This window comes from Phalacrocorax carbo, chromosome 2 (genome assembly GCF_963921805.1).
Source record: "Phalacrocorax carbo chromosome 2, bPhaCar2.1, whole genome shotgun sequence".
NCBI classification, from domain to species: Eukaryota; Metazoa; Chordata; class Aves; order Suliformes; family Phalacrocoracidae; genus Phalacrocorax; species Phalacrocorax carbo.
The window spans coordinates 37,272,166-37,293,994 of record NC_087514.1 but is presented as its reverse complement, the minus strand read 5'-3'; the positions used below and the strand labels follow the sequence as shown (position 1 = coordinate 37,293,994).

The following is a 21,829-nucleotide window of genomic DNA, read 5'->3' as shown; positions in this document are numbered from 1 at the left end:
CACTCTTCATAGCTAGAGTGCATGGTAGCAGATCAGTGAAGAAAGGTGATGCTTCGAGAATGCAGTTTTGGATACTTTTTTTTCTCATGGGTTTTATTACAGTGGTACCAGAACCCTTTGGTGTGTCATAATTTTATTTTGAAAGGTTGCTTTGAATACTCCATGTGCCACCTTTCACCAGTGCTTCACAGAGTACAGGATACTGTGGCTCATGGCTACAGTCACTCTGTCTTTGATCCACAGAGGGGCACAGCTTCTGGATCCTCTCCCAAGAGTTTGGATCTGCTTAGCTCTGTGACATAAGGCTGTCCCTCCTTCCTCTTACTACCTGACACTTTTAAATTAGATTACTTTTTTTACTGACAAATGGAAGCGAAAAGGGTCCTCCATTGCATCATTTACTCAGTAGTTCACTGGTTAGATATGAAAACCCAGCTTCCAAAGCATACTGAAGTAATCCACGAACAGATGAATGCTATAAAGAGGAGAGGTTGCAGGAGTGAAATTTGAGGGCCTTCTCCAGAGACTAGAATATATGTATGAAAATCCCCAGCTCCAGGAGAAGACTGTGCCCTTTGCCTTCTCACACCCGAGTGGTAAGTGGAGCTGCAGGCACCATCCTCTTTCTGCCTATGGTCCATGCACAGTCCAGTCCAGAAGACCTAAATGTCTGACAACACATGCCAGTTTGATCCCTGCAGAATCTGCAAAACCAGATAGAGCCAAGTACTGATCTCTCTTGGGGCACGAGTATATGTACATGTGCTTTAAGCAAAAAATCTTGCCTTGGGAATTATGTTGGTATGGACAACCTCTCCACATCAGGCACCGCAGTGTAATACTGAATTAACTGTGCTGCCTTGTTTGCCCTGCTCTCAGTACTGCTCAATGGTGCCACAGAGAGGCCGCTGCTCTTTAAAACTAGCTCGAGTATCTTTGCTCTAAGCAGATCAGTAGATAGCCAGGGAATTTTAGCACCTCCTCAGCCAGGCAGGAGCTGAACAGGAATCTGGATTGGGTTTGTGGCTGCATCCCTGACAAACTGTACACATGCTCACAGATTGCCAGGGTTGGAGAGCCTCATGGGGGCTGCTGCTTGCTTGCCTTCACATCTGTAATGTGTGGGCTGAACCACTGTAAAGGTAAACAGCTAACATCAGACTTACTGCATCCCAGCTACTTCACAGACAACAAGGGATGTTCTTCTGCTCCCATCTTCTACACCCAAATAGATCAGTGACCTGGCTCAGGAGCTGCTCTACACACAGCAACTGTCACTCATGTTGTCTGTCACCTCACCTCCTGTCATTAGTGACACTAAGCAGTACAACTGCTGCTTAGTGGTTTCCACTTGACTTGTTTTTAATGTATTTATACACCACTATTTGCTTTTGCTGAATATGCTTGTCTTTCCAGCTAGGCACTTTTGCAGCCGATCAAATGTTACTAAATCGCTCTTAAATATTTATTGACTGTCTACTGATCACACAAATCAGGTTCACAAATTTAGCTCTTGGAGCTACTTTATGCTTTATGGTCTAGTTGGATGTTGACCAAAGCCTTTCTGAATGTTTTCTTTCTTGCGCCATAAACAAACAAGGCACAGTTTTAGAAACAAGTTGCAGCTTGAGCAGGAAATTAAATATCCAGGAGTCATATTGATTCTGTCACCTTCTCAGCTATCAGCTGAAACTTGTCTTGTTATATCACGCTGGATTCCAGAAAGCAATATGCAGCAACACGTCATATAGCAACAGGCAGGCTTTTCCAGTAATCTCTCGACAGAATATTTTCTCTGATGGAAAACACCAAATCATCAAAACATTCCTCAGGAGCATACTGATTTCGGCAGCACAGTGACAGAAGCTTTTCACGCCAACAAGAGAGGCAGAGTTTTTGGAGTTTTGCAAGCTCCTCAACAGCCTGCTGAGCTGGATGTCCCAGGTGCCTGAATAGCTGGGGCAAGCAGTGGCTCACCAGCCTGCCTGGGAGACCCTCGTGCCCACGTCCTGGCTGCCAGCAGGGCTCTGCCACCATGCACACAGACAGGTCTGGGGACGGCCCAGGCTGCAGGGGAAGGCACAGCTCAGGCTCCCCTCTCCAACCTCTCCTACCCTGTGAAACGCATTCTTCTGACCTCTTATCCCTCCATCACATAAAGCCCTTCTCAGCAGCAGATGGGTTGTATCGCTCCACAGGCAGGAGAGCTTGCTCCCCAGCTCGCTTTGCTTACATAGCTAACTCGCGTCAGCTGCTTTGCTGAACATCACCGTGACACAGAGGTTAGGAAATCAGCTTAAAAATAAAGGTGAATGAAATCGGGCATGCAAGAAATGAGAAGCATTAAACTGGAAACTTAGCTGAGACCACTGTGAAAATTTAATCTCGGGCATTTTTTTGTTTTCCCCAGAAGAAGCATTAAGTTTACAGACACGCAAAGCAAATATGCTCATATTAATAACAAGCTACTGCAAGCTGTGTCTCTCCAACTTTCATCACCTTTTGCACCTCGGCAAACCACTGTAAGGTTTATTTTTTTGTTGTTTACAGCAAATGCATTGCATGCAAAGAGACCTTTTTTCCATCCTTTCAAGAACATGTGATACACAAAATCTTCTATTAACTCTGTTTCCAAAAGCTCATTATAAGACAGTTGTAAGAGGTTCGTGCTTTCATCTTTATTACCTTCACTGTTCACTCATTGTTTCTTCCTCTTTCAGTGATGGGAAACTAATGTAGGATGAAGGAATTCAGATGCTGGGGACATGAAATCTTTACTGACACATATCCATGTAACCCTATTTTCATCACGTGTGATTTACCATGTAGCACATAACAGATTTCTGTGAACACCTCTCCCAGTAGGGGACCATTTTTCTTGAAGGCACGTATGTTTTCAGCAGTAAACTGAACTAAAGTACTCTACTAATCCTAATCTGACACTGGGAAGCTGCCTACTCTCCACAAAGGAAAACAGAGCATTGATCTCTGAATTACTGCACTACGTTGTAGATTTACCTGCATCAGTCAGAAAGAGCAGGCTCTTATCTAGTAAGTCCTGCTCGTGAGCTGGCCTGTGGCAAGGCATCTTAGTTTCAATGCATCCACTGCTGTAGACACACAGGAGGTCTAACAGCTGCCCCGCTTGTTTCAGCAGGTGCAGATGCTGTCAACGTGAGGTGCTGCTGCACCTGAGCTGCTAAGGACACCTGTCATGCACGAGCACACTAACACAAACCACCCCAAACAACAGCATTTCCTGAACTATTCTTTCAATTAGAAGCAATGATGCCACTTTTTTCATTAGTAAGATGCAACTGCGAGTTTGCTGAACGTATGCCAGGACAAAACCCAGAATCCCATCTGACAAATTGCATTTGTTCACTTCTCAGGAAGACTGTTCTGTGTCTCCATAATACAACTCTGGTAAAGAGGAGACCTTTATTAGATGTGACTAACGATAAAAGGGACTCTAGTTCCCAACATTCTTTTTTTCTAAATCCCATTCTCCTTTCCAACTACTACTCTATGGAAGGCTTGTGGTATAGCAGTAAAGTAGGAAAAGGGAAAGTATAAGGCAAGATTTATTGCCTGGAGTTTTCAGAGCTGTGACCTGTTATTTCAGATACCCAGGCTTGGACTGAAACTTCATTGTGCTGGCAGTCAATGCACACATATTGGAAAAAAAAGGTGGACCCTCTTCCCATGAGGTTACAATCTAAATGAAACACAGTTTAAAAAAAAAAAAAAGTGCCTGCCTATATTTTGGTAACATCTAAACAAAGAATTGGTATGCACATGGTTTTATTCATATTTATTTAGGTCTCAGTAGTAACCTACAGGTTGAAGGAAATGCAAAGGAAAGAGATAACCCATCCCCACACAGTTTCTATAATATTGGGCTATACAATAAAAAGGATTATCTTAGTTTGATAGCAGTATTTTTGGTTTGGTACTGAAGGACATTCTGGATGGTCGAGATCTGCAGTGTCCTTGTTGGCAAGCAGCTAGAATTGCAGCAATGATGCAATTTTTGTGTAGCTGTCAAACAAGGGACCCTCACACTGTGTTAGCTGGATTCCTTCTTTGTTGTTATTGTTCTGATCCAATTAGTCACTGCTTTCAAGTTAAGAGATCCAACCGGCTAACTGGACTGAAAGATAGACAAGAATAACAGAAACCCAAACTGCTGGTAGAAGAGGAAGAATAGGATATTTTTTTTTATGTGGAGTACCTCAATAACTCAATTGCCTGTTTTAACTAAACCTTAATTGCACCAAAACAACAGAAAGCAATCGGAAAGGCCTGTTTTGATTCATTACATGCCAGAAATATGAGAAATGGAACTGATCTAATACAGGAATCTGTCACTATAAGTAAGCTCCCATGGAGACTGCTTTATTTGCCTTATACCACAAAACATGGAAGAGTTGGGTCTACGAACAACCAAACCAACTCTTCTCTGTTATTCCCCCCTTATTCAGCACTGGTGAGGCCACACTTGGAGTGCCGGGTTCAGGTCTGGCTTGCCAGTACAAGAGAGACGTGGGCATACCAGAGAGAGTCCAGCGAGGGGCCGCTAAGGTGATGAAGGGGCTGGAGCATCTCTCCTATAGGGAAAGGCTGAGAGAGCTGGGACTGTTCAGCCTGAAGAAGAGAAGGCTCAGGGGGATCTTCTCAATGTACATAAATACCTGAAGGGAGGGTGCAAAGAGGACAGAGACAGGCCTTTCCAGCGGTGCCCAGTGACAGAACCGGAGGCAATGGGCACACACTGAAACACAGGAGGTTCCCTCTGAACATCAGGAAACACTTTTTCACTGTGAGGGTGACCGAGCAGTGGCACAGGCTGCGCAGAGAGGCTGTGGAGTCTCTCTCCTTGGAGATCTTCAAAAGCTGCCTGGACAAGGAGGCAATTCACTGATTGAGGACTTCCCATTCGGATGCTGGTTACAGGGCAAGAGAAGGGGTGCCCTGTTGAGGTTTGACATAAGGCTTCTTGTACTGTGTTCAAATATCAAACGTGCCTTTGCAGATAAGGCTGGGGCACAGCACAACAGGTTGTAAAATTATGAGATGTATAATACAGGTGCCCTTCACCTTCCTGATAACAGAACTGCTGATGACACACCAACAAACTGCTTGTGCCCAACATAAAACATCAGAAAAACCTTGCAAATGTATTCTAATCTGTGCATGCCTCGAGGTCCCATCCACTTCCTCACAGCTGGTACAGTTAGAAAAATACTGAGTTATGAAACATACTGAATAATGAAATATCACGGCCTACTTTGCTGAATATTGGTATGCACAGACTTCTATGTTATCTAAAACCAAGCTTATCCTTCTCTTCTGTACTGGTTTATGGCTTTCATCAAATCAAAAAAACCTACTTTTTAAATGTAAAAGAAAAGAACAGTAGAACTGAACATGCTTCAGAGAACATCAGAGAAGATTCTCCTGCAGGGTATGTCTACCCTGCCCAGTGCAGCTGAGATCTCTGGGCTGCTGCCAGTGCAGGTAGCTCAGACACCAGACCCAGCATAGCCATGTTACGGCAGAGCATCATGCAAGATATTTACTCTGAACCAAGTAGCTGTACTGCTTCTCCTATCCGATCTAGCCTGTTGTACTGGCTTTAATATCCATAACACTGCACTTCATTGGAACTAGAGAATGAAGTACGTGTTTTATTAAACCTCAAAATGAAAGCATACTTTTTTGCTACACGAACAGTAACATTTTTTGATGTCTGAGTTAAAGAGTTGACTACCAAGTAAATTATTTGAAGCTATCAAGTGATTGATCATGAGAATTAAGAGAAGATTTATCATGCCAGATATTCAAGAGGATCCTGCTTCTTTATTATCATTTTGATAATAAATTTGGATTTGATCTCTGGATTTAAAAAATCATATAGGGCTGGGGCTGCAAACTCCTGAACCATGCTTTATAACATGCTGATAATTCTCAATTTCTGACGACATTACAGTCTAAGCATACTGATTTTTATACTGATTTCAAAGAGTTGATATACCTCAACGCTTTCAAGGATTTTGCTATTACCATCTCTCACCTCTTTTCTCAATAAGAACAATTAGATGAAGGTGGTAAAGAAGCAATGCTACTTCAGACTTTCAGAACAGCTGTGAATAGATGCCTATTTCAATTCATGCTATGTATTTCCTGCAAGTGCTATTACTTACTGCAAAAAAAAAAATTAGATACTCTGACAATTCCAGTGTGAAGGTTATGTTTTACATAGCAATTGTTTGCCTTCCCTTCAATTTAGAAATAGGTTTAAATTAAATAGCAGCTTTTCACCAACAGAAGACTACAACCTTCTCATTAGCCAGGCAGGGACATTCTGACTTGCCACACAGTTCAATTAATTGCTGTCAGAAATTTGTTTTAATTCCTAATAATTTTCATTTCTTCATCTATGCCCACCAGCTGTCAAAAACATCAATAGCAGGTGGGCAATCAAAGCATTCCACCTCCTTCCCATCTCTGTTCGCTCATTTTTCAGCCCACTATGCTCAGACAAGGATATATCATCATGCTACTCTCCTCTGCAGTCAGCTCCTCAGCACCAAGCTTTAACTCTAGGTGTAAAGAAAAAGGATTAAAACAGCTTTCCATCAGCTCATGACTTTCAGTTGCTGGTTTTCCTTGCTCTAGGGTTAGAGTTTGACAGCAATGTAGCTGTAAGCAAACCCAGCAACACACAATGCAAAATGTTCTCTGTGTAAATAGTGCCTATTTTCTTCCTCGCTTGTTTCTCATTTTTCCTCTTTGTTTTTCACTTGGCTTGCTGTCCTGGTTTCAGCACCAGGTTAAACCATGACACTTGCTCACTGCCCCACTGTAGTTCTTTTTGTCCCCATTTGTTCATCTCTTTTCTAGCTCTGCACTTCTACACTCTCTTGAAAACATCAAAATATTAAGAATCCAGAGCTGAGCCTTAAAAGCAAGATATTCAAATCGATCTGATACCCAGCACCTGGCCATAAATAAAAGGCAGGCATTGTCTCAGATGTAAAAGCAAAGGGAAAAACATTGCTTCAGATAAGTCTGTGCTTTTCAAATGCTTACTCTGTTCTTGCGTTTAAGCTACATGAAGAAGGTAAATTTTGGAGAAAAGCTAATGCACAAAATAAGACAGAAAACAAAAGCTCGGGCTTCTGAGGAATTGCTTCCCATTGAAACACCTTCTCACAACTTTTAGCACACTGTCTTCCTTCCAAATATCCCTCATTTTTTTAAAATGCCCTTCCACGCATTTTTTAACGTCACAGCTTAAATCTCTCACTCCTAATACCTTCCTACATCCACACCTTCTTTTTCATGAGAGCCTTCTTCATTCTCAACATGTCTTTAAGAGTTATGACCTAGTCACTGTCTTTATAATGATCCAACAGGTGCTGGAGGGCATTCATACAACTTGTCAGGGGTTCAGAAGCAGCGCACATCACTAATGTTAATAGCACATGCGCAAGTGATTCCTCTCAAATAGGGACCGTAGACTTAGGACACTATTATTATGATAATAAACAAACCTATCCAGAAATAATCTTTATAACCCCTTTAGTATTTTCACAATTTTCATGAGCAGAAAAGAAAAAATGTTGAAACACCAACTAAACTCTGAGCAATCTACAGAGGATGCCATTCTTGTTTTCTTGTAAAAATCACTGAAGTCCATTCTAATGTGTTTTCCCACCCCTCAAAAAGGTGAATTATTACATAAGCTTCATAATTAGTTAGATTTAAAACCGAAGGGCCACATAGTAACAGCATGTGTTTATATCACAATACTCACCACATTCTCAACTGAACATGTGTCTTCTTCAGTACATCAGCCATCAACGTTTTTTTACATTTCTTTATCAGGCTTATTGGAAAAAGTTGGGTTTGCCACAGATGATTCAAAGATACTTACCCAGTCGTGTAAGGTATATTTATTCCCCCTAGATTAATGCTTTCACATCCAACAATGAAGAGAGTTGAAAAGCACAGCAGAGATACACCACTGCAGATCATAGCCAACTTCGCAGACTCTCTCGCACCAAGTTTCAGTTTTTTTATAATGTAGCCGCCTAGGACAATACCAACACCAGCACTCGGGACAATAATCACACCTGCCAGGAAGAAATTTGAGCAACATTAAAACAGGACCTACAGAAACAGATTAAAGCATAAATATTGGTTTCATTCCCTGACTAGATGACTGCAATCGCTGTACTAAGATCTCCATTGTCTGCTAGCAAACTGAGTCAGACTTTTCAAACCTCTGGAGTGTTGTCCGAGAATTAATAAAAGCCTCCTTATGATATTACCAGCAGCCAAAGCACTATAAGAGAACTATTGTACTCACAAGCAGAAACATTGCTTTGTATTTATTTTAGCATGGGGAGAAGGGATACACATTGCTCCAGTTTAATTACTGAAAATTTGAAGAAACCCAGATTTCGCCATGAAGCTTCCTCTTCCTACTCTCATGGTTAATTCCAGGGAAGCACAAGCGTTAATCGCAGGCAGGCCCCCAGAAGCCTGCCCACCTGGGAGTGCATGTGTGAGCCTGGCTGCAAATTCTGCCTTCTGGATACTTTACTCAAGTTGAATGGCACTTCCCTACATCAGCAGCCCCATTCAACTCAGCACAGCCACATGGAGTGCGCACTGATCAAACATGATGAAAGAAATTAAGATACTAGAATTAGTATGAGGCTAAGTTTGAGACACAAAAGACGTGCCCATGAAATTTCTGTCGCTCTGCTGCTGCAGTTATGAGGTGCTGGTTTAGCAGCATGTCACCGAGCTGTCCTCACTTCCCAGGGCCTGAGGTAGTATTGTCAGTGAATGTCTTGCACTCCTGAGCTTCCCTTGGCTTTTGCTTCCCACTGACACGTGAGACTGTCTTTAAATAAGGTCTTTGCTAATAAAGATGCAGTCCACATAAATATGGAATTTGAACAACTTTTAGCAGCTGCATTTACGGAGAAGGAGCTAAACTTTATAATCCAAATTCTTAAAGATGTTGGTCTTCTTTTTAAAGAAGCTGGTAATACTATCACTTGCAAATATCTTTAATATTAATGCAAAGCATTCTCATTATCTACTAATTTGCCTAAAGGTGAAGGGGACATTATATTTATCAAAATGTTGAGATTGTGAAAGTAAAAATAAGAGGTAAAAATAGTTGCTGCCTTAATTATACCACCATCACAAATGGCATTATAAAATAAAATGTCATTTCATGAGGAAGATTCTTAATAATAACCCTTCACAGACTCAAAACCAGTCTTCCTCATAAGAGCATAATTTAAATGTAGAAGTCCTTCTGGGAGAATTAAATTATTTTTACAAAGTTCAAAGCTGTCATCTCTCTCAAGCTGTTATATCTCTCACTTTCAATGACTGAATATGAATGAGGGAAAGAAATAATGCAAATCCTTTCACTTGCACTGAAAATGTTCTCTCTGGGTGAAAATGGTAACTTAGCCATCTGAGTCTACCAGGCATGCCCTGCTCTACAAAATCTGTGTCAGAGAAGCCTACACCCACACTGAAGGCAGACTGGGGTCACTTGCAATGCCTTCTAAGACACCCCTGTCAGGTGAACCAAATTCCATGGACCAAATCCGTGGCTATATGAACTAAGGATCTAGCCCAAGGTAAGGGCTTACTGACAATGAATTAACCTCAGTATTCTTCTTCCTTCCATCTTACAGCTTAACTTTGAGTTCTTAGCCTCTTTTGGACCTGAATTTACCTTTTCTTTCTTATTCTCCTGAGGACATGTATATTGGAAAATCCTTTCACTAGAACTGAGACCCTGTGGGTCTATATCTAGTACCTTGTCAAAACTGAGCACGTAAATATTTTATGAGGCATTAAGTTAGTGGTTCTTCCATCACTGAGTTATGCTGTGCTGCTGTTTTCATCCATCCTTTGACACACCATAAATATCAGAACATAAAAAATGAGGAGACAAACATGAGCAAATTGCCTGCCGAGGCTTGCTCTCATTCAGGAGGAAAGGTAAAGGAAAGCCTACACAGAAGTAGTACAAAGACCAATTCCTCCAGGCAAACCAAAGATGGAGATGGGAAAACTCTTTCTGGGAGGAAATGGAAGGGCAGGAGCAGATTTCACTGTTTGTGGTGAAGGCAGCAGAGAGAAGCACTCATTCCCTCCCGCATGTTAGGAAGCCTGACAGGTTTGTTTGCCTAAAGTACAAACTCTTCATCTTTATGCCCCTCTCTTTCCACAGGGGATGTGAAATCAGAAGTTATGTACTGTCAAAGAAAAACAGCTACTCCAGTGCACTTCCAGATGAGCTTCCAGGGCAAATCAAAGCATGTACATCTGATCAGGACATGCATTCTTCTTTTTCAAAGGCATTTAGAGGAATAAAGCTTAAGATCTGATATTAAGCTGTTGCACTGCACTCTCCATTTTATAATGACAGTTTGCCTCACAGGAATTGTGCATGTGCCAAATACACTCCTGGGTACACTGCTCCAAGGCAATATCGGCTTTCAGTCAGCAATTTTCAAGCTTTGTCCTTTTTGCTGTTGTCAGGATGCTACAGCACTTGAGGCTTTTCACAGCAGCAAAAGGTGATCTTAACAGCTACTAATAGCCTAGGAACAGAAAACTGCAATACCTGCTAAGCAGGGTACACTAAGGGAATACCGTGGAGATTTTCATACCAGTTCTGTCTGAGATACATACTACACCTTTTCTAAAACTAAAGGTAGATCCAATGCATTTGTAACCATTTTAGAAGTCACCAGAGCAGTGCTTTATAATACATTTATATACAGTTTATGTGCAGTTCTTCCAATTACAAATTATTTCAGTTGTAACTCTCTTTCTCACAAGTAAATACACTAGCAAAGCACCTAAAAGTTTAACCTGGACTTGTCTAAGATCTATGTGTAAACTGGAGTCAAAGTCCATTTTTTTTGGACTTGAGAAAGCCTAAAGGCTGAATGCCACCTGCTCTGAACACAAAACACTTCCAAACAAGACAAGACTGCAGCACAAGCTGCAAAAGTTCAAGTCATGAAGTTTGGCACATGGCATTTTTGCTGATGATTAATACCAGGTTTGTTAAAAAATAGAAAAAACCTGAGACTTACTTAAAGAATCACTGCTTATGAACTGACACAGAAAATTATGGATAAATACTTTACAGCAGTCACATGGAGAGATTCGTCAAGCACATGTACTCAGCTGGCGATGTACATATGAAGTATAGATGTAGTGATATAAATAACATGTAAGTCCTTCTTTTGCTAACCAGAAGTTTGTAAACTGGACATCTCTTTTACTAGATTAGCCAGAGCAATCCAATACAGAATCTCCAAGTTTCCTTTTCCCATTTTTCCTACAAAAAGAATTTATAAAATTAATAACAACTGTTGACTTTAACGCTAAGTTTAGGGGCTGGGGTTGCGGAAGCAGTGTTCACTTGTCTATGTTGCACATCCAGCCTGAGTTATTTCATCATCTTCTTCTGGTTCATTATAATATTATTTACCAAGTTACTTATAACAGGGAAAACAACAGCTGTTAATAGTTTCACACCCTGGATAGGATCACATCAATTTTTCCTCTTTAATGTACTGGCTGTTGAATATTTTGTCTGACAATATTTTGTTTCTGTTTTTTCCTGAGAATGAAGCAAGTTATGGAGTAGCAATCCCATCAAGACTTATTACAGTGAAACTCCTGTGCATGTATAGCCACCCTAATGTTCAGATAGAATCATGGTCCCATCAATCAATGTTTCCTCCTTATATACAGAACACAGGGATTTCACACCCTGAAGAAAATCTCATCCCAGCAAGCTTTCAAACAGAAGTCACTATATGGTGCTTCTCTAATGTTTCCCCTCAGCACTCTAGAAAGACTCTTCTCATTTTTTCCAGCCACTGCAGGTGACAAATAATTCCCATGTGAGGTCTCTGCGTCTTTGTCTCTCCTTCTTCTACCACTTTTTGTCTTCTTGACTGATGCCCCTGGGCAGCTTCAACCCATACTTCACCCCTGTTCCCACAACTCACTATCCACTCCATCACTCCTTCTCAAGCACAATATCTGAAAGTACAGTGGAGCAAAGAACTAACCTGTCTAGCAATCAGCAGCTATTCTATATGGGAAGCACTATAGAGAAGGCAGAAAAGATGCTTATAAGTGCAAAAGAAGAAAGAGGTATTGAGACAAATGTCTTTGATGCAGCCAAGAGAGTAGGGAGATGATCTGCATGACGGTCATGGGCCCCAATTCTGCACAACATTTTGGTCTTTTCCCTAGGGAAGTTCCCATCTCTCCCTCCCTCTGAGCACTGTGAAGCTTAAAATTTTGTGGTTGGTAGCTCTGTTAAGAAGTTGGTCTTGGCTGCACTTGGACCATGACAGCAGCAAAGTGTCACACCTGCAAAAGAGGGGCCTCAGACCTGCAACAGCAGGTGGGAGAGGATTTGCAGAGCTCTCCTGGTCAGACTAGATCACTGTACGCGCAGTGTTAATAAGTAAATAGGCAGAAGACCACCAGCCTGGAAGGGAGAGATAACTGAAGGATGGGACAGATAAACAACTCATCGCTGGGGAAAAAAGAGATATTAGGATATTTTAAAGATCAAAGAGGAAGTAAAATTCACAGAAAATAAGAACAGCTTTAAAATATCTTTCAAGGCACACAAACCACTGTAATGCCTATGGATTTTCTAGCTTGTTTTTGTTGCGTTCTCCCCCTTGATGACCATTAATGTATTAGAAAATGTTTGCCTAGGCTTATATAAAAACCCCAGCCCTGTAACACTTCTCTCATTCTCACTAAAAACATATAGCAAACGTCAAAAAAGGCCTGAATACCTAACCAAATGCACAAAGCTGGATCCAATCACCTGTTCTAACAAGCATATTTTCGGTTCATTCCTGTATTGATTCATTTCATTAGCCAAAGAACACCAACCCTTTCAATGTTACACTACGTGGCAATGCCTTACCAGTGTAGATGCTGGCATTGGAAGCTGGGATGCCAAACTGTGACTCGATGAACTTGGGAATGAAGGTAATAAAAGCTGTGACAATGGCACTCTCAGCTGTGTATGACAAACTCACAAAAAGGAATGTCATGTTGCTTAAGATCCTGACAGCTGCTCTTGGAAGCTCTATAAAATGACAAAAATGACAAAGGAATGTTACAAATGAGTGAGAAACAAAACCAAACTGAAACAAAACAAATTGATTCTCTTTGAGATGGACTGGCAGTAATGGCTTGCTACATTTGGCTACATTTGCTAAGTAGAAGGCAGAGTGGATATTTGGGATTGCAGTCTTTGCTGTCTGCTCTTACCCCACCTCACTGCATCGCCCCTAAGCTGCAGTCCAACTTTTCACAAACATAACTGAGGTCTGATTTAACAAAACCATCTGAAGAAACAAGGTCTACACAGTAACACCTTAAAGGAAAGAAAAACAGCAATAAAATGTAGTGATTTTGGAATTATTCTGATGTTTTATTTTGAAATTCTTTACAAGATAATGCATATCATGTTGCTGAACCAACAGGACAGAGATTTGTGCTTCACAGTAGGAAAACAGATTACGTACTCCCCCTGTAACTCTCTGCTTCGATGACCACGGCTGGAAAGCTGGGATAATACTAGTATAATTTGAAAAGGGAACCAAAAGATTTTTTAACTAAACATTTTTCTACATGATTTAGAAGTATTTAACATAGAGGCAGACAAAGCGTACTGAAAAACAGCTCAATGATGTCAATGAATCTCAACCTACCTTACATACAACTCATTTAATATTCTCAGAAGGGATAAAACAATCAATTAAAAATGAAGGCAAATCATTAACTTAAATTGAAAAAGTATTCATAGATGTTGCAATTATCCTCAAATCAAATATCAAAACCTCATGAAATTCAGCACTGTAGTTAAACACTTAAATACTTTTAATTCAGTCCTGTAGTGATATCAAATTATCATCACAAGATGATAACTCTATTCAAGACTTTAGTTTTTCAGATTAGATGGCATGATTTTAAACATTTTTTTTTCCCTTGGGGCTTCTACCAAGATGAGATTTTCTGTTCAAGTATTATATCTAACCAACTATGATTTGGGTTTAATTTGTTTTCCACTTCATACAGAAATTAAACGCTGCTTGAATCAAAGCCCAGTGAATACAATTACAAAAGCACCCATTAGAAATACAACATGTTGAGTAAGAACTCCTGAGTGAGAATTTTACTGATGTTAAAAGTTGTCAAGTCAAAAGTTTGTCTCACTTTCTCCACTGACTCCAGTAGGCTATCTGTATAAAAGCAAACAGGATTTAGACTCTTGTCATGTCGAAACTTGTCAGGCTGCAAATTAGCACCTAAGTTGTCTGACTGCATCCGGTCTTAGTTTATGCCATTTGTCAAAAATCATGCTGAATTCATTATGAGTACAGAAGTTATAATTTTAACATAGCCAAATGCTCTCTTGCTGCGTCTATGAAGAAATACATTACATGTTAAACACAAAATTCGGTGGAAATAAGTAATGAATAAATTATATTAAGAAGCACTCATATGGTTTAATCTTAACGGGTTTTACCACCTACAGATTTTAAAAACAAAATGCAGCACTGTTTGCAATAGAAGAACAGAAAAAAAACAAGATAACAGGAGTATGAGACCATATACTACCAACATGAATATATGAAAACTGCAGTGCAACTGCACACCTTCAGAAACTACATCACAGTAGCAAATACAAAGATAAAATAGTATCAGTATTTATTGGCAAATATGCTGCATGTTCAAAATACAGCTGACCAAAATTAATGTCATTGTTCAAAAGGAAATGAAAGAGAGCAAAAAAAATGAAGGATCTAAAATACCATCAGATGTCAGCCCTCAAACCTCACCAGCTTTGGCTTTGTGTCTATTTTTGGGTTGGGTTGGCTTGGGTTGCGTTGGGTTAGCTGATGGGGCTTAGATGCAAAAAGAAACCAGAAGGCAAGAGCCAAGATGCTCTAACCCAGCTTTTGCAAAGCCTCTCATGGGGCTAGATGACGCAGTTTAAGAAAACGGCTGCCACAGGGCTGCAGCGGGACAGCTGAAGCAGGATTTCCCTGGGGACAAGGTGCAGGACTGAGTGCTTCTCCCCCTGCAACAGGAGCAAGCTGTGAGAAAGGAGTCAGGAAACAGAAAGAGGGGGTGCCAGGATCAGTCCTGCTGGAAAATGAGCTACGTGGTGGCAGCTGCTCACCTGTGCTAAAAATGTGGAAGAAAATAATAAGATAGTAACTCTTAGACACTGGACATCACAGAAAGAAATATAATTTTATTAGGATGATGAACTAAAGTGTTCTTTGTAGAAATGAACTGGAAGTCCTTGGCCAAGGGCTGAGCCCAAGATCTCTGCTAAATCCATTATTTTAAAGGGCCTGGTCCCAATATCATAACACTAGTAAAGTTTAGGTCTTCCTGGTAAAACTGAGCTTCAGGAAAATGCCTGGTTTAGAATTTTTGATCTAAAGATACTGAAGAACTAATTAGGTAAAGAACTGCAGAGCTAACAAACATTTTGCTCTGGCGTTCGGATATAGAGCTGTACTTTCTGTTGACTCCTACTTGCATCCCATCTGAGCACTCAGTCTAAAGGTCATTATTAATTTCAAAACTAATTAGTATGTTCAAATTGGATTTCTATTGAGAAATAGAAAAAACTCAGTGTCTTAGAATAAGCACAAGTTCTCTTACACCCATGTGAAGGATTCTTCAGGGAACAGCTCTGCTGATTACTGTAATTTTTGGCATGAAATTAAACAGAGATTATTTCTGCATGCTGCACTAATACACACCACCTGGAGTAGCAGAGGGTTGAAGCTCTTTGCAACTTATGAAGAGGAACTGTATGGCATACAAGGAAAAGTTGCTATATAGTAAGAAATTTGCAAATAAAAATACATATTCAGAATTAGGTTTTCCCCGATTTCCTCCTATGATTATAGTCAAATCCTGTGTGACAGAATCTGTATTACGCTTCTGAATTTAAAAACCCTATAATAAAAAGGCACTATTAGTATCTCATATCTTTCAAACATACCAATTCTAGTAAAAAGCAAGAATGCTAAAAACTTTAAGGATCCTTTGTTCTACATAATCAATCACGCATTTAAAACATCTCAGTGTCACATTATTTTTGTGTGACTAGCCATAGGCCGAGGCTTTGATTTCAATGTGATCATTAAACCTGTCAAGTTCTGATTTTTAGGAGATCTTCAAAAAACATCTTTTGTTTTTGCAAGTCTGCATCAGAAACAAACCTATGAGAACTTGCAGTTCCCCTCATTCTGTCATTTGAACAAATAAATCTCTGCCGATTACATTCCTGAAACTCAAATGATCTTTTAGTATGGCTGCAAATATGTTTACTCTTCTGTGCAGTAATTCAAATCTTAAACATCCTCATCTTCTTTCCTTTTTTTCTTTTTTTTTTAATAAACTAATATGTAACTAAGAGTAAATTGGAACCTGCCTTGCTGGACTGGTTTGCTAATATACTGGCAATTTTCTTCCCTTCATGGTCTTTGACAATATTGTTTCCCTAGTCAGCACCCATTTTCTTTCACTAGTGTGCTGGACCACTGCTTGATTCATGGTAAGGGAAAAGCATAAGAAAAATCTGCAAGCAATACAAGTATTTGTAAATACTGCTCTAAGCAACACTCTTAGAGCACTGTAAAAAGAATTTCAGTAAAAACTCAAATAATTCTGACTTCACCTCCTTTTTCCTAATTTAATATAGCTTCTTTTATCACTGTTCCTGTGCATCTAGCCCAAGGCAGTGCAGTGAATACAACCAGCGGAATAAACCATCCCAGCCTACAGCACTGTCCTCTCGTAGTCCATCAGCGAAATCCCTTGTGAGGGTGATGCAGATATTAGCCAAAGTACCTCCTTTCTCCTGGTGCTCCAAGCCTGGACAGCACTATCCAAGCCTGCAGCTTTGAAGGAGGCTGCCTCCACACCAAGGTCTCAGGGACAGCTTCTGCTCTCATGCAGTACAAGGCAGAGCCAAGATTTGGGACAGAATTTCTGGTTTGTTTATCAGAATGGAAATGAGCATTTTCAGTCACACACAACTACTTCAAATATATTCTGCATGGAGCTAATCACTAAATTCTAGAGCAATATTTTGCCATGTATTTAATTTCATTATCTACTCACATACCATTTAAACAACCTCATTCAACTCGATTCCTCAAGCATTTTCAGGACATGCCATAGGTACCTGGATGGTGGCCAGACAGCTGAACAGCCCCTCATATCCCATCAAGAGTAGGGAGGTTCAGAGTGAGTTTGATCTGATTACCACTTTTGTTAACTTGATTTAGAGCAGGTTTTTGAGGCTCCAGCTAACACTGCTCATCCCTGCATGGGGCCATGCCAACCTTTTCTATTTTGAGTTCTTCAAGATGGCCTAAGAAAGGGCGAGGGGGGAGTGACTTGCTCAAGGTCACTGGCACAGCAGGATTTCCAGCCCACAATCTGCTGAACTCTCTGACATTTACAGAGCTCACCAAGCACCCCATACACACAGACCACTGTCTCCTCCTCCTCTTCTGATCCCTGCCAACTGATCTTCAGGTACTGCAGAAACTCCCATCCGGATCCTTGGGGAAGCACTGCAGTGGGCTTACCCTACAGCCACGAGCCCCTCAGGAATGTCTTTTACCTTTGCTGATGCCCTGACAAGCGTTATTATCCTGTCTCAGTCCCTGGCAGGGACTGACTGGGAAGAGCATATGACAGCTGGTAGAAGTGAAAAGGCAGACAGGAATATTCCACATTTAAGAAAGGGCTGTACAGAGGGACAACACTCAAATCATCAAAAAAAATCCCATAGACTACAAAAGACATGTAATTCATTAACAGCCTTCAGACTAGATCAGTACATTTTAGGTAATATATACATCTGCTTTCTTTACACTGATCCTTTATTCAACTGCACAGTAAGTTTCATTATATTGGTAATTAAAAGGGACTGCCTATGCAACTCCCATGGTACAAAACCCTAAGGGTATGCATGTAATAAATGAAAACAGTGGTTTTGCCTGCTCAGGTTCATGATTTATCTGTATGTATGGGATTGAACTGTGGCTTCTTCATTATAAATCTCCTCTAGCTCATGTTACCTGCACTGTCTCTATTTCTCCCAATAAACTACACCCAATTTTCTTCCTCCTGTGACCTATTTAATGTTTTATTTAATACTTTTGATACCTGCCTCAGAAGCAATCTCCCTCTTATGTTGTTTACTTGCAACATAAATAGGAAAAGACTGAATTCCAAGCCCTTGCATCTCGAAACATGAGAAAAATCAAAGATGTATCTGTATTTTCATCTGATCCCAGCTCTACTATGGGCCAAAATAAAGCTCAGATCACTGAAGTTTGAGGCTACTTGTAGCTGGAGACACTGGCAGCCACTGCAGGAAAAGAGACTCCAGCCCTCTCCCATCATACCTTTTCAATTCCGTTTCATTCATCTAGAGAACCAACTTATATGAAATTAGGACAAGTTACAGGAGGACAAGAATCATTTTGCCAGGCTTCCCAGGTAAGACAACGTCATAGCAGAAGACCAAAACAAGCAGCTTCTTCCCTGAGACTTTCCTTACCGAAGGTGCACGGATATTACAAATTTAATGGCACTGACCTCTGTCATGGCAGACTATGACACCACTGATATTTATTAGTATGGAACAGAAGACATGACCTACTAAATCAACAGTCTCCAGGCTACTGCCTAAGTGGAGGTTCTGCCCATTATGCTATAAAAAGATGAAGCCCTGAAATTCAATGGGAAGTATAAAATGCACATTGCATCTCAGAAGAAGCAATGCTAAATGACTTAGACACAGGCGATCCTTTTTTCCTTCCTATTATGAACAAAATTACCTCAACCGAGAAGCTTGAGGCATGATCTCATTCCATAAAGCCCACTTAAACTTGAAAAATAATTAAATGATAGTGCATTCCTGCTGCAGGCCCTCTTTCCTAGGGTAAATGACACCTAATGGGGAAGCTATTATCAGCTTATAGCAAAATACTTTTCTCTGTGTTATCTCAGCTCGCTTGGTATCTTTCTGACATGTGGAATACAATGCTGCTTTTCACTGTTCCATGTGGTGAAGTTTCTCTTCCAGAGAAAAGGAAAAGTTTTGTATATGAGAAACTCTAATTTTGGAAGCTCCACTAATACATTAATGTAGGATTTTGTAGAAGGTATGGTACACATTTAGGCAGATATATATATTAAAAATACACACTAAAATGAGACACAGTAGTTTTCATTTTTGTGACAAAAACTACTAGGGAGCATTCTCCTAAGAGTATACCTGTTTTCTGTGTATCTGCTGTGGCTGTAGTGACACAACATGACCTGGAAGGTGAAATTATGGACAGAAACAGAGAACCAGCATCAGCAAACTCACCCAGACACAGAGTTTGTCTGAATACCTATATCTTTTCCAGGCACACCTACAGGATGAAGCAGTCCCTCTGCTGTGACATTGACTACAATGATTAGGAAAGAGCCTGGTGAAGACTGAGCTCCCCTTTTCCACTTCCCTAAGTTAGAGAGAAAACCTTGACAGGACTAGCCCTGAACTACTTTTGCTAATCAGGCCAGTAGGTTTGAAGGCCAAAAAACCCCACAACTAGCTTTATCAATTTAGGTGAAAACATTACGTACGGGGACTCACAATACTGGGAATAGTAAGACTTCAAACAAGGAAGTAGACAACATGCTTTTCTTGCTTCTCCACCACATTTTTAGCTACTTTGCAAACAAAGGGAGAATATGGTTCTGAAAGATCTGATATTGCAGGTTTGCCTTGTATGCTCTGTGCCTTGATGCTGTTTTGTAAGCTAATAAAATCACCACTGGTCATCTGGTCTCCTGTTTTTTCTTTACTTCCATAGAAATTAACAGTAACTTTAGGTATAGATGTAAATGCAATGTAGAGCAAATCAATATGCATGTAGGCAAGTGTTACTTATAACCACACTGGTTTTAGTCTAAAACCAGCACACTGGTTTTGCTAAGCCTTGCCTACTCAATATAAAGAGTGATCATAAATGTGTCATTAAAAAATCTCCCAATCATTATATCCTGGACTGATATCCAATGAAAAAGTAACACTAAAGTTCATGTCAACAAACAAACACTTGAAGTTTTGAGTTCTAATTACATCTAATGGTACAAATGACATTTCATGGTTTCTCCTAGTCCGATTGCATTCATCAGGCTGCCACAAAATGGCACAACCAGCATTTGTATCATGGAATCCAAGGAGGACACGACAGCATTGATAACACAACAGCATTAAGGCACATTCATTCTTGTTCTATACTATTCAGTATTATGACACTGTTAAGCCTATACTGTCAAATGTATAAATTTCACAGTAATTAATTTTTAACAACACTGCTCTTCTTCCCACAGCATTTTATCAATGATTACTACTTACTGTTAGATTTCACATTAACGGTTTACTTCTTGAATAAAATAAAAATCTCTATTACTTGTCAATCTCTTGATCTCTTCTTGTTTCAAAATCATAGCACAGGTTTCATTCATCCTAGCCTTCTGAAAATAAATAGCTTGCAGTACAAAATAGCCAGGAAAGGCATATGAAGCAAATAATCTTTCTCAATTAACTTACCCAAGTGCATGAATGTAATTGAAATCACATACTAGAATTCTTTTTACTTGTTTCACTTATATTTTAGAAGAGAACTTTATTCTATGAAGGACAGCTGAAGGCAAGTATGACAGTTACAAACTGTAAGGTGCACAGATATGTCTGGTAATAGAGGTCCTATAACTACAGGAAATAAACTGTAGTTTAAGGAAACGGATGTCTTAAACTCATCACTGCATTTTGTAATTTTAGATGACAACCATCTATTAAAATCTCAATATAATATTATCTTAACATAAGATTAAATACAGGGTGTCAAAACTCTGCCTTCGGTTACACTCATGTAATCTTAGACGACCCTGTACCTAAAATTTAAAGCATTTAAAAATTAAAAGCAAACTTCACCTTTAACATTCTTTCCAAATCCCATAGAGGCAGGAACTGCACTCTCTGCTTGTATTTTGCTATTCGTTTTCTCTTTCACAACTTCATCATCACTTGAAACATCATCAGAGTTCATCTTCTTTTTCTTTTTCTTTTTTTTATGTCGAGGAGGGAGCTTTTTCGGAAAGGTAAACATGGGAAATATCACAAGGAGCATTGCAATGGCACAAAGGAGAAATCCACTCCACCTAATGCAAAGAGACAGGAACAGAAATGAAAGCCAACAAATTACATGAAATAAAAAACCCAAAGTGATTATTACAGGCTGTACTGGCTGGAAACACATATTTGCAAAATATGGAACATTGTCATTAAGAGTAAAGGATTGGAGTGGGGGAGAGCCTTCACTGCACTAAAACCCTTAATTAGAGGATGTTTCTGTTGGCTTGTCTGCTGATAAAGGTATTTATCTAGAACCCACCAAATATTATGAAATAGTGCCAGCTTTGAGTTTACATAAATTTTCTCTTTTGGTAATTATTCAGTACCAAGTGCTGAGAAGTAGATACTCATTTTTACTGTGCCCTTTTTTTTTTTTTTTTTTAATAATTCCCAGCAAAGCAATACAATATTCCTCTGGAGAACATGAAAAAAAGTTAACCATGGCATGAGAAGATAAAATGTCCAGATGGATACATCAGGGCTAAATCT

The 21,829-nt window shown here is 39.9% G+C and overlaps 1 protein-coding gene across 2 annotated transcripts in view; it reads right to left on the bottom strand.

Moving 5' to 3' along the window:
* The window catches only part of SLCO5A1 (solute carrier organic anion transporter family member 5A1), an 88,188-nt gene that overhangs the window by 21,292 nt on the left and 45,067 nt on the right, over positions 1-21,829 (bottom strand). For both annotated transcript variants that reach the window (XM_064442574.1, XM_064442573.1), the window contains exons 4-6: positions 21,140-21,366; positions 13,022-13,186; positions 7,943-8,141 (exon numbers count right to left, since the gene is read on the bottom strand). In XM_064442574.1, coding sequence (XP_064298644.1) covers positions 7,943-8,141; positions 13,022-13,186; positions 21,140-21,366 — 591 coding nt within the window. The remainder of the gene's footprint in view (positions 1-7,942; positions 8,142-13,021; positions 13,187-21,139; positions 21,367-21,829) is intronic.